This window comes from Melanotaenia boesemani, chromosome 10 (assembly GCF_017639745.1).
Source record: "Melanotaenia boesemani isolate fMelBoe1 chromosome 10, fMelBoe1.pri, whole genome shotgun sequence".
Taxonomy (NCBI): Eukaryota; Metazoa; Chordata; class Actinopteri; order Atheriniformes; family Melanotaeniidae; genus Melanotaenia; species Melanotaenia boesemani.
In genome coordinates this window covers 22099016-22112876 of record NC_055691.1, presented here as the reverse complement: position 1 = coordinate 22112876, position 13861 = coordinate 22099016, and the positions used below count along the sequence as shown (strand labels likewise).

General features: G+C 40.7%; 1 protein-coding gene across 2 annotated transcripts; it reads right to left on the bottom strand.

Annotated features, from left to right (window-relative positions):
- Positions 1 to 3022: 3022 nt before the first annotated feature.
- On the bottom strand, positions 3023 to 13255 carry cnot4a (CCR4-NOT transcription complex, subunit 4a). 2 transcript variants are annotated; one of them, XM_041997206.1, is made up of 13 exons: positions 13028 to 13255; positions 10323 to 10545; positions 9838 to 10035; positions 9522 to 9608; positions 9204 to 9305; positions 8744 to 8869; positions 8518 to 8642; positions 8194 to 8400; positions 8015 to 8072; positions 7666 to 7921; positions 6920 to 7420; positions 6444 to 6677; positions 3023 to 4935 (listed from the first exon to the last, which is right to left on the bottom strand). In XM_041997206.1, exons 2-13 carry the CDS (start codon positions 10494 to 10496, stop codon positions 4607 to 4609), a joined length of 2397 nt encoding a protein of 798 aa, XP_041853140.1. In that variant the 5' UTR covers positions 10497 to 10545; positions 13028 to 13255; the 3' UTR covers positions 3023 to 4606. The 2 variants fall into 2 exon arrangements, with proteins under 2 accessions (XP_041853140.1, XP_041853141.1); XM_041997207.1 differs by having other exon boundaries at positions 10323 to 10497.
- Positions 13256 to 13861: the final 606 nt, after the last annotated feature.

Here is a 13861-nt window from a genome sequence, read left to right as displayed (position 1 = left end):
ATTTTGATAACTATTATCAGTTTTGTTAGAGGGGTAACCCATATCCCACTAACAAACACTGGTATCTTATGATTGTGACTTTCAAACATACAGTACCTCCATGACAATTGGTTGTCCAGAGACCACAACCACAACCCAACAGCATGATAGCACCTCCATCATGTTTTACTGTGGGTATGTGCTTTCCCTTAATCGTTTGCAAAAACAAGGTGGCATCCTCCTTAGCCTTTGCTACAAACTAGAAAAACTTGGAACCATCTGGAGTGTGGTTTTCATTTTGTAGACAGAAAACACATCTCCATGGCTCCAAGCCAGCTTGGATTACTCAAAATGTGTTTCAAGGTATTTTTACAACTCACTGACCTTCAAAGTTTCTCTTATTAAGTTGCTTCTTTAAACCACATGAATGTGTATTTAAAATTTTTTCTATTGTAAAAACTCATGTTTGCCTTTTAGCACTTCGAATGGATCCATTTTTATGATGTCACATGTGAAGCTCTCCGACAGCTCTGTCACCTACGAGTATTTGAATTCAAACTGCCAATAGTTGATTAAGGTATGAACTCTGAAAATTAAAAACATTAATCTTGTTTTGTTTGGAAAAAACATATTCAAACACAATAATTATGCCTGGAATACATTTTGTGTTTGTATTTTTCATTTCACCATACAAAATACTCTGTTTATTAAAATATTTTGGCCATACAAATCTTGGCTATTTTAATTTATTTAAGAAGATATTCTAAAGTCTGTGTGGACACCTCAAAGTAAATTATACTAATCTCTGGAATACACTGATCAGACAGGACTTTAAACTTTATTTATGTCAGTAGGTCATTAAAATGTTTTTGGAAGATGTTTGTAAAAGCATCCATACAATCCATGAGTCACAGACAAGCATAGACATTTTTTAGCAAAACCACTTGAAATGAAATCACTTTTCTTGTAAACAGACTATACTCTCATTTCATCCCCACATCCTTCTGTAGAGTGTATCATTTCTCTTGTATTCTGGGTTCTTGTCTATTTAATACATCAGCTACAGGGAAAAGTCAGAGCTATAGTATGGGTAAGGGCCAAAAACTGACAAAAGATTTATGTAAGAAAGAAGAAAGACATTGCAAAGAAAATGAAGTGAGCCAGGACTCTGTACTGCTCCCGATAAAATTAATTTAAGAATGTGAGAATATGCAGCATTGTCTATTTTTTACCTTCTATATATAGGTAGATATTTAATTTCATGTAGGCCAGCAACAATTTTTTCTTCATGTTGCCTGTCATTAAGCAATAGAACACTTACTGGTCACTTTATTAGTGGCTAATACTGAGTTGGACCCCATTTTTCCTTCAGAAGTGTTTTAATTCTTTGTTCTTTGTAGCATAGTTTCCATATATATATATATATATATATATAAATATATATATCTATATATATTTATATATATATCCACCTGTGCAAATTTCCTCATTCCTAAATATTCCACAGTCAACTGTCAGTCGTGTTATAACAAAGTGGAAGAGATTGGGAACGACAGCATCTCAGCCACGAAGTGGTAGGCCCCATAAAATGACTGAGTGGGGTCAGTGGATGCTGAGGCACATAGTGCACAAAGGTCAGCAACTTTCTGCATAATCAATTGCTACAATTCTCCAAACTTCATGTATCCTTCAGATCAGCTCAAGAACAGTACAAAGAGAGCTTCTTGGATTGGGTTTCTACGGCCGAGCAGCAGCATCCAAACCTTAAGTCACCAATAGCAATGCATAGTGTCTGATTCAGCGGTGTAGAGAACGCCACTACTAGATTCTGGTTCAGTGGAAACGTGTTCTCTGAAGTGACAAATCGTGCTTCACCGTCGACGATCTGATGGAAGAGTCTGGATATGGCGGTTGCCAGGAGAACAGTACTTGTCTGACTGCACTGTGCCAAGTGTAAAGTTTGGTAGAGGGGGGATTATGGTTTGAGGTTGTTTTTCAGGAGCTAGGCTTAGCCTCTTAGTTCCAGGGAAAGGTACTCTGAATGCTTCAGCATACCAAGAAATTTTGGACAATTCTGTGGGAACAGTTTAGGAATGGCCCTTTCCTGTTCCAACATGACTGTGCAGCAGTGCACAAAGCAAGGTCCATAAAGACAAGGATGAGCGAGTTTGGTGTAGGTAATCTTCATTGCCTTCACAGAGTCCTGACCTCAACACCTTTGGGATGAATTAGAATGGAGGCTGAGAGCCAGGCCTTCTCATCCAACATTAGTTTGACCTCACATATGCGCTTCTCAAGGAATGTTAAAAAATTCCAATAAACACACTCCTAAACCTTGTGGAAAGCCTGAGAAGAGTTGAAGCGCTTATAGCTGCAAAAGTTTGGCCAACATCATATTGAACTAATGTGATTAAGAATGGGATGTCTATTAAGCTCTTACCAGAGTCAAGGCAGGTGAGTCAATACTAATATATATATATATATATATATATATATATGTGTGTGTGCATGTAGTCTGCTTTTCTCTATATCAGCTAAAAATATCACAGGAGTAAAAAAAAAAGGGAGTAAAAAAGGAAAAAGACCTCTGCTGCAGGTATCTACTGCTGCATTGGCTGAGGAGAATGCAGAACTGCAAACTGAAGGACAGCACATATGCTTTGCTCCCTGCAGTGCTTTTATATGAAAAACATATGGCTCTGGAAAATGTTTGAGGACCTTTCTAATCTGCATTCTGGTTACATTCAAGCTGAAATGAATTTCAGTGAGGAAGATGGTATGTCTGATTAACAGTAATGTTTGTAGCATTCAGTGTCACCTTGTGTGCATGACTGATGTTTGACTGCAGAGCTTTGTCTCTGACAAAGTGATCTGCCCCCTAGTGGAAGACATTACAACAGCACACAAGTCTGATCATGAACTGTGTGGGCTACCTGATAGTACTCTGGGACACATGCAGTAAGAGTTCTTCAGTTTTGAATACCCATCAGTAATTATGTTTGATCAAGGCTGTGAGAACAAAACAGTAGACAAACACCAGCTCTGAGTTTTCAGTTTTATTTAAGGTTCATTTTTTCCAGACCTGCAGAGGACAGTTCACTTCCTTTAAGTGCCTCAAAGTAGTTTTTTTTCCTCCTTGAAACATGTTAAAACCCACTGTATGACTCTTGATTTCTCCTGGATGACTTTGTTCATTTTTGTGAATACTGTTAAATAGGGAACAGTTGGGGGGGAGGGGGGGATGGGAGGGGGTCAGAGAGAGAAAAGACAGAGCGAACACGGATCAGAATTAAGACTTTAAAAAGAAAAAAGGCGGTGGTCAGAGAGGCCAACCTCAAATCGTAAAGGCTGAGGGCTCTTTGATTCTTTACTTAAGTACTTGGTATTGTCTTGCAGCACCTCCCTTTGATGCACACTTGCATACAGCTGCTGAAGTCACATACAATATTGCATATTTTTCAGCAGTCAAACACTCCCCTTCCAAACACTCAAGCTTCTTCCTCTCAACCGTCTTATTTTAAGGCCTCGTTTAAGCCCTCATGGGTTGAACAAGAGGACCTGTTAACCCTTTTATTACACTAATTAGTACTTCTGACATATCCCCTTCCATCTTGTAATTGTCTCATCTATGTGGTGGCTGTCCATGTTAGGGCTAGCTATTGTAGGTACCACACAGTGGCACTGTGAGTCTAACCCTAGTGCTCAGGATGTGTGCCATGATCTCCCACAGCCCTGGCTCCCTGTGGTGAGGGTGCTCTATCCTCTGATACAGAGGTTCAGCAAAATTCTCCCTCCAGCAAGATGGGGCCAGTGGGAGCCCCTCACTAAAGAGAATGTGAGCCAAGTGGCCTCTCAGCAGGCCATTTGTGTCCCTACCTAACAGGGAGCCCATGCATAGCCGGTGCCCTCAACTCCTGTGTGTCATCTGCATTCACTCTCTATCCAAAGCTCAGCTTTTTTTTTTTCTAATTTTTGATATTTTTTAAAACCCACTCTCAAAAAAGTGCCAACCCTTCTTATCCCTCTCTCACCTCACCGAATTTTACAACATGGCTGTAAGGTTTAACCGTTTCAGTCTCCTGTTAAGAGTGGGGAAGATGAGGGTCTTTGGGGCAAAGCTTCAAAGAGCAGATTCACAGCTTGCTTCATTCCTCAAAAACCTAATCACACCTTCCCAAAAACACAAATGTTTTCATGCTTAATCATTAGTTATTTTTTTAAAAAAGACCTCACTTCTGCTAATTTGTTTCTTTGCCAGTTTGTAGAGTTAACTTGTGTCACCACTGGGCATCTGATGCTATACAGATTCTTGTGCTCTCCGCTGACAATAAGCTACACAATGAATCCCATGTTACGCCCAGAACTAGGTCTAAGGAGTGGTGATGGCAGCAGACAAAAGGGTAGTGATAACTTGTGTGCCACAAACAAAAACCAAAACAAACAGGCCTTCAGAGTAGACACAAAGGAAGAAGGAAGAGAAAAAGAAGAAAGCAAGTTTGTTACTTTGTTAATTTTTCATACTCTGCAGATTGGTGTATTGCGTTGGGGGTAAAAGGAAGCAGGGTACAGGATGAGTGGGTATAAAGTGGTAGTGGGGGAATGGATGGGTGTTTGCTGCAGTCTGTGTTCAGTGGCGATCCACAGCGGCACTCTGTAGTAGCTCTGTTGCGGCCTGTCCTGGGGGTCTGAAGGCGGTCTGGAAGCCTGGGGGAGGGGAGTGAAACTGGCTGGCGGGGTTGGCTGTGGGAGGGGGCATGTAGGGTGCCCAACCGCTGGCAGCTCTGTGGTGGAGAGGGAGATGGCCATCAAGGAGGCCGCTGTGGAGGGGCTGGGGAGTGGGCACCGCTGAGCAGGCAGGACCATCTATCTCTGTGAGCGCTTGCAGAGACTTGAGCCAGTGTGGTGGGTTGTCGTCTTGGAGACAGTCTAAACTGTTGCCTGCTGATGCTGGGATGCCTAAAGGGATGAGGCAAACAGAGAGGGATCATGAGAGAGATAAGTGATTATACAGATACAATGGCGAGACTTTAACAGAACAAAACTGCAGGGAAGCACAAGATAAATCATTGAGACTTTCAAGCAGAGATGTTTTGTCCTTTTCTGAGGAAGCTTTTTTTTTTTTTTTTTTTTTTTTTTTTTTTTTAAATTTGAGGCACTTGTCAAACCCCTGTTCAGGTAACCTTAAAAAAAATTAATTCTGATGGGTGGGGGGTGTGTCACACTCGTATTTCAATGAATCTACCAGAAATATAGGCTTGACACAAGGGAGGCGACATCGCTCCTTCTCCATTCATTTCCTGTGGAACTTGCACGATGAGGCGAAAACCGCACCTTGCGCTCGTTAACATAGACGTGCATATATAGTAGGATAGGATGAACCCATGTTTGTCTTTCTCTTTTGTACAATAGAGTCTACAGCAGGATTTCTGTCAATTCTAGCAAATTCTTACGACTCGTCATCCTTCAAGCCTTGTCTGGTTTGAAAATGTCAAAATTCCCTCCAATAATCACACCAATCAAATTTCTTGGAGACCAGTAATCCGAGAGCACGATGCGTGGCACTGCCGCTGTCGTTTGTCGCATCCCGTGTGTTGGGTTTCACCTGGGTGGCGGTGAGTTTTGCCTGTCGCTGTCGTTGGTCGCCCCCCCCCATGTGTCAGGCCCGGAATAATTCAGTCAAGATATGAACATTCCAAGTCCAGCAAATGTCCAGCAGGACCTGGTCCAACGTGGTCTGGATTCCCAAAAAGCAGTGGATTTGTCTTTATGTATAATCACAGATCAAAGCTTACTTCACCAACGTCTCCGCTCTGTCGTATCTAAAGAGCCGATGGTGTAGATCTAAATTGCAGCTGGATCTCAACTACACCTTTTCCAAGGCCCCGCTCAACTTCTGATTGGTCAGTAAAGCGTTTGAGAGCAAAGCAGTGTTCCTCTCATACCACTGGTAGATAAACTCAGCATGACAACATCAGCACACACATCAAGTTATTAAATTGTCTCCCCTTTTTTTTTTTCCTCACCGCAATAACTGCACACTGGAGATCCGGCACGGTGCCGGAATACTTTAACCCCTGGACTTCTATAAATTACAAGGATTTTGTGAAAAAATTGTTGTTTTTTCATTCTGAGTTGGGGCTGTTGTACAAAAGTAACCAAACAACTATGCTTGTTGACATCTTGCTGCTTAAACAATTGTAAGGTTTTATAACACTGAGGTGGCTGCATCTAACATTTGAATTTGCAACTCATCTCCTATTTTGGTAAACTTTAAAAATATCTGTCTTTTCTAACCAACTGTATTTGTCATTAAAATACAAGTTTGAAAACAAACTGATTTTAATGTTTTTACAGACCAAGACATCGGTTGAGAAAAAAAAAGCTACTAAATAAAAGTTACTTGCCAAACTAACGCAGTTTACAAAGACTTGAAGAAAGAGTAAGGCAGGAGAAGACATTTCTACCTGTAATAATAGCTGGATCCATCCAACTGGCTGTGCCATCCCAGCTCAAGCTGTGCGAGATGCCTGCTGGCCCTACTGGACCGCCGATGTGGTTAACACTGTTGGAGGATGAGGAGGATGAAGAAGAGGAGGAATTTGGGAGGCCACCAAAGTTGATATTGATGTTGGGCAGGAGAGCTCTCAAGCCATCCTGCCATTCTTTCACATTTAAGCCGTCTATAGAGCCGCTGTTCTCTGCAGGGAGAGAAGAAGAAGAGATATGTTAGTTGCTCCGGTGTTCAGATCACAGATTAATTGCAGTGCTTTTGTTTGTAAAAAAAAAAAATCAATTAAAACTAATCAAAACAAATATCCTAATGCTGTATGGCAGTGTTTACGTGTTGATTAAATAACTTCATTATGTAGCACAGCTGCTTTAACATGCACTGCTTCAATGGGACACAAAAAAGTGCCAAGGTGACCTCAGTGTCTGGTACCTGAGATGGGGATCCCTCCCAGCCCTGTGTTGTGCTGAGGGGGCAGATTCAGGTCTAGGAAGTTACTGTGTGAGGCAGCACTGGCTGAGTGGTTCAAGTGTGGGAGGTTATTTCGTGTGGGAACGCCCATCCAGGGGTGTCTGGCAGCTGGCTGCTGCTGCTGCTGCTGACTGGCCTGGCTGTTGTGGCTGCCGGGGAAACTGAAGGAGCTGTAGATGGCTCTGTGGTGAAGCTGGGGGTGGCGTGGCAGGCCACTCGGGAAGTGGTGGGAGGTGTTGGGGTTAGAAGGTGGCAGGCTGGGACCATGGCTTCCCTGGGTAAGGGGCCCAGGGGACAATGGGCTCTGGTCCTGCACTGACAACTCCTTTTCTATCAGGTCAGCCAAAGCCTTGCGGGTGACGTCGAAAGGATCGAAGCCCAGGTCGTCATCTTGCTGTTTGCTGGACGAGCCAAAGCCAAAGGCCGCCTGCCAGTCTGTGGAGGAAGACACTGGTATTGTGTCTGAGAAGAGAAAAGAAAAGGCAACTTAGTGTGGCCTCAAGACTTGGATGACTCTGTCCATTGCCAACACATCACTATGATCTCTAGGAAATTAATATAAGAACTTAAAATTTCTTTGAGTAAACAAAACTAAATTATAAACTGTTTAGTTTGATTATGAAGTTTTACTTCACCTAACAGTCAATAGCTTGTTTACCTTTCAAGAAAAATATTGATCTATGAATAGATAAACGATGAATAGATACCTGATGTGAAGAGGCTCTGCGGTTCAGGGGTCATGGGCCAGTCAGAACTGGCACGAGGAGAGCTGGGGAAGGGGGGCAGGCCAGCAGGGAGAGGATTTGGATGTCTGAAGTTGCTGTTGTCTGAAAAAAGGGACTGGGACTCAGCTGCCGCACCTTCGAAGGGTGAACGGGCTGAGAGGTCTGACATGCTAATGGGCACCACCAGGATGGGCTTGGTTAGACCCGGGGGAGGGGATGGGGAGTCACTGGTGGGTATCTACAATATCAGGAAAAAAAAAAATTATTTGAGACTGTCCACAGAATCACCCTAATTTACATTGCACCACAAAAAACATACAGGCTGTTTTACCTGTTGTAAAGTCTCTCCATTTACCATACCGATTGACTCTGGAGGTTTGTCACTGGGACTGCAGATAGAAATTATTAATACAGATCACAAAAATGTTTTCTTAAAATAATATGCAAGGAGTTTTTTGTTTTTGTTTTTTTTGTTTTTTTTTTTTAACTCCAAGAAGTGATCAGTATTACCTGTTACTGTCGCAGTTGGAGGAGAAGGGGGACAAGGCAGTGCGCTGGCCAGGACCCAGCTCTGATTCTAACCCATCTGAATTAATAGCTTCTTGGTCTAGATAGTCTAGCAGCGGAGGGGACTTCCGGTCTTCTGAGAGCCCATTGGGCAGTTTGTTGTGCCCTGACAATGTTGGCCACCCATCTTTACCATTGCTGTTGCTGGTTCTGTTACAAGGCAGAAATTTATTATTATTATTATTATTATTATTATTATATATTTTTTAAAAAGCATCACCATGCGATTAAACAACAAAGTAAAACACAAACAAACCCACAACTAACCTCTGTGTGGAGTTGGGTTTACTCTTTGACTTCTCTGTTCCACAAGCTGGAGGTTGTAGAAAGCCAGGGTTAATTTTATAGAGGTCTTGGAGGAGTTTCTGCTCATATTCTTGATGTTTCCCCGCCTAAAAACAAAGCAATACAATAAATAAATAAAAAAAGAACAAAAACAAAACAAAAAAATTAGTTAAGTAAAGAAAAAAAAAGCAAGAGAAAAAAGTTTTACCTGCATCTCCTCTTTAGTAAAGCTAGCAGCTTCATCCCCCAACTCGTGTAGATACATACAATCAGGTTTGGGACATTGCATACTTTTGAGAAAGTAACTGCAATACTTTGTTGTGCCTAAAGAAGCCTGCAAGGGGAAGACAGAAATAGAAGCTCTTAGAAAACTGAATAAAAACAGGAAAAATATGACAGTTCAGGGCCTTGCTGATCTCTGTTAAGTGATCCTACAGCAACAAAGTCAAATTCATTTAAAAAGTTTAATATGTTTGTGTTTAATTATTGTGCCTAATTTACTTCTGAAAGGGGGGGGGGGGGGGAAGCAAAACACACCCATCAGATTACTTTTATACGAATAAAACTAATCGCATCATAAACAGAATAAGCACCTAAAACCAAACTTAGTTACAAACTTAATTTCTTATGGTTAAACTTAAAACAAACTGCAAGCTTTAACTTCTTACCTTGAGTGTTCTGCCATCAACAACCACATTGTTCACACACTGTATTGCTCTTAGAGCATCTTCAGAACGAATGTAAGTGACATAAGCGCTGGCACTGGGCCCCTGAGTTGTAAACAGAGAATTAAAGTAAACATACAAGTCAAACACAACATCTGTGGCTCTCTGTGGTCATAGGATCCTTACTGCTGCGCCAAATACCTCTTCTCATGACCAGCTGATTTCATGATTAATAATTTATTAACTTTCAATCACAAGTTCAGTCATTAATCCTTGAAAATATATTTTACAAAACACTTATTAAACTCCTTCACTTTTTACCTGTGAACCTGCATAAGATGTGCTATTGTTGATGACCACTTTATGGATTTTCCCAAACCTCCCAAAATACTCTGGTCGTTTTAGGACCTGTGGGGGAAAAAAACCCAACACAGTCGGTTCTTTTATGCACAGTATTCATGTACAATGCTACTTAGACATCACTTCCTGTCAGACTACAATCCACATAGGCTTTATCTGCATATATTAACCTAAATCTAGCAGCTAGTACCTTTATTTTTGCACATTATGCTAAAATATCACAAACTTAAAAAGTAGCAAAAGTCACTAAACTTAAAAGCTGTGATTCTGTACTCACCTCTGGGTCAGCAAGTCGCTGCGAGAGCCCCACCACAAACACCAGGTTCCTCTGGACCACTCTGACACTGGCCAGATGCTTGCGGTTTTCTGTCACCTTTTGCTTTTTCTCGTTCTGTTTCTGCTTCTTTTCATTCTTTATCCTTTGGATCTCTTCCTGTGACAGAGGCTTGTACACAGCAGGGTCTTCTGGGTATGGCTACATGAAGAAAAGAAAGAAAGAAAGAAATAATAATAAAAAAAAAAAACAGAATTTAGTTACAAACTCAGTTATACACTTTGTGTAAACGACTGGGAATAAACTGTCAAACATGATCAACTTAAGCTATAGACCTTTTTGTCAAAATAGCTACTTAAAAATGAGGAATGAAACCATTATACAAATATCTGAAGACAAAATCCTCAACAATATGTCAGGTGCATATACAACAGACCCCTGTTCTCATTAATTTTGCGGACCCACAATCCACTGCATCCTTTCCTCACCTTTCTGCAGGCAGGGCAAAGGCCATTCTCATCTGTGCGGATGCGGTGCCAACAGAAGCGGCAGATCTGGTAGCCACAGGTGCAAGGGAAGAAATTGACGTCATCAATCTCTAGTGGCTCCATGCACAGAGGGCATTCCATAGGGTCGTCCTTCATTTCAGGGCTGTGGGACATCCTATTAAACAGTGAGGGCGAGTACTGAAGCTGATCACAGAGCACAAGGCTATGGGGGGAAAAACAATTTAAAAAAAAAAGGTGTAAGTATAAAAAGTGTAGAGCTCAAGTCAGACATTGCTAAAAACTGAACACATTCATTCTTTCTGTCTTTACAAAAAGGTCTTTACAAATGCTTCAGACCAGTATGGTATGGCCAATTTCTATTTAACAGCATAACCTGCTGATCAGCAAAACAACATTACACACAAACAGTTCATTAGTCCACCCAAGATTGGAGTGGTATAACTTCTTCACTGACAAAGATGAGTTTTTATTGGTGCTGATTCAATGCTTTATTTCTTTCGGAAAGTAAAGTTTGTGGTATAGTTGAATTGCACTGAGCTATCACAGAAATACTGCATATATTTTGTCTTTTTCAGAGTAAATTAACTTCATCAAATCACAGCACATGAAGCGCAACACATATGCATGTATCTCCCTTTATGATATGCACATACTTGTCCTTAAAATGCACGAGACCCATGACATTCAGAACCTACAAAAGAGTGACTATTCCTAAATACTGATGAATGCAAGGGCTAGGTCAGCAATTCTCTTTTATAGTTAAAGATTTAGTCTTCTATATGTAAGATGCTATTTTCTTTTAGTTTCATGTTAATATTTTCACCACGGGCTGAAAATGAATCGTTTTATAGACCAATTACAGTCCTGTAATTCTTTTAGGCTTCAGAGAGCAGTTTTCTGATGCTTGTTAAAATGCAATTCTAAAATATGAATTAAGTTTAAATAGATTAACCATCAGTTTATTAATCATTAGATATTCTATTAATCATTACTAATTTAAAGCATTTTAATAAAACGTAAGTTCTGAAAAGTCTCTGGGTCTGACCAGAGCTTTCACAGCCATTACATTGTAGTTGCTTATTAAAAGTCAAATAAGTAATAGTGATAAGTAATAGTTTAATAGATTTAAAACTATTATTATTAAAATTAGATAATTTTCTACCACTTTTTTGTTGCAATTCCAACTGATAACTACCTTAAACTTACTGGGTATTTGGCTAGAGACTCGATTGTGTCCACAGTGATGTTTATGGCTAATGTAGACAGACTCTCTAAATTCAGCTGGCAGAATATTAAGGGAGCTGTTGGTGTCAGATAACCACAGCAAAAGATGAAGATGCGTTCAGAGGTAAATAAAAGAGGAATGAGAAATATATGTGTGTATATATTTTTTTAATTACCCATGAACCAAAGTTATTATAGAGATTATGCAAAATAAGCTCATTCAGGCAATTATGTATTGTACAAGGCCAGTTAAAACACTCTTATAATAAGGGTTTAGTGGTTTTCTAGGTTCTCCCTGGCAGTACAGTTTAATTAATGAAGTTAAATAAACAGAAGATCAAGGCAATATAAAAGTATCAACATGGACAACATGGGCCACACTTACAAAAAATGAATAAAACGGATCCAACTAGAACAAAACATTTTAACCTTCACGAAGGTTGGATTTACTGAGACTTTGTGTTGGACGGCATTATTTTTCGCTGGGTGCGCTGTAGATATTTATGAACAGGCTAAAAACAGAACTAATGACAAATAAGTGTTAATGCGGATGTTGTGCATCTTTCGTGGGTTGAGCATACTTGACACGTCATGATGACCGATGAAATGAAATATAACAGTGCGTTGATATTTAAAAGAAGAGACTGTAGCATTTAAACACAATCCTGGATTCTATGTGACAATCAGCTGCCAGAAGACGCACTCCGTGACAAACCCAGATTGATAAATGCGGATAGGAGCTTGTTTAATTAGACGAAATGCCTACATTTTCAGATGCTTGGCAGTATTCGGACAATAAAATGACATTTACAGGAGTGTCACCGTCTTGCAGAAACACTTGGACACAAAACCGGCAAAATCATGTACAAAGCAAAATTACCTAGATAGCCCGGCTGGTAACTTTAGCTGTTCTGTCAGAGACTGGCTCTGTCTTCTGGATCGTACGTTATGACAGATGTTATTTGACTAACGTTAAGCTAAGCTAACACCAGCTACGACTTAGTAAAAGAAGCCGGTCTAACTACTGGCACAAATCCAGTTCAATCGTATATGTAATAGCAACAACAAAACATACAGACATGAATGCTATCTCAATACTGACGTTCGTGGTAAAGAAAAAAAATGACATGACGTTATGATACACAAAAAGTGACAGCTTGGTTAATGCTAAGCGCTTAGCTTCCATGCTACATTATCACCAGAATGTACGAGGTTTTGAAGCCGAGCTTACGACGCGGCCTATACAAGCTAACTCTGAACTGGAAGCAGTTGTGGGCACTACACACAACTGACACTGCACTAAAAGTATCACAATTACCCGAACAGTAATTCAGTAGGGTTGACAAAACTCTTCACTTAGTCAATAAACCGGCAACTGACGCATCAGTCCTATATTTACTGAGATAGGATGGAAACCGACTTGCCCAGCTAGCGACTTTGCTAACGTTAGCGTTACTTACCCTGTCCGTATTTAGCTTAGGATTCCACTCCAAAGGAGTCACACCAAATTGGGCGGGGACTGAAAGCCGATGTACCTGAAATGTCTAAATTTCTACAAATGGTAACTTAAGATAACAGTAATCGTGCTGTTCTGTTGTAATTAAAAGGCTATAAAGATGTTTGGCCCCTTTCTTTTCTTGGTATTGTTGAGACAAATTACGCTCTAACCACCATCTTAGCTAGCTTTATAGTAGGGAGGAGGGAGTGGAGCACTATTCACTACACTGAGTCTGCGCAAAAGGACAGATGCTTTATGGGAGATGGAGTTTTAAGACTTTATTCACATTCGTTTTCTTCTGTTGCATTCCAGCGCATAACGTTGTTTCATATAAAGTATAAAGGGGTGAAAAGCTGTCTTTATCTTTATGATGTTCCCTGAAAGAGGTCTATACTTGTTTGTCTTATCCTCTTTGTGTGTGTGTACATATATATGTATGTGTGTGTATGTGTGTATATATATATATATATACATATACATATATAGCTCAGTGAGTAAATCATCTGACTTTCACGCAGCAGACCCGGGCTCACATCCCGGCCGGGGCAATTACCAACACCTAGTGTGGGTCCTTAGGCAAGACCCCCTGTGCTACTGCCTACCTCATATGATGAGAGACAAGGGAACATGACGCATACTGGCTCAGACGTCGCCCGGTCAAACAAGGTCTGCGTCAGGTGCTGGGGAACCAGAGCACCCTGGCGAGAAGTGGGCTACTGGAACAAGACGGAAATGGACGAGAGGCGAGAACAAGGCTCTGTTGGAATGTTACTACTCTAGTAACCCTAGTCAGAGG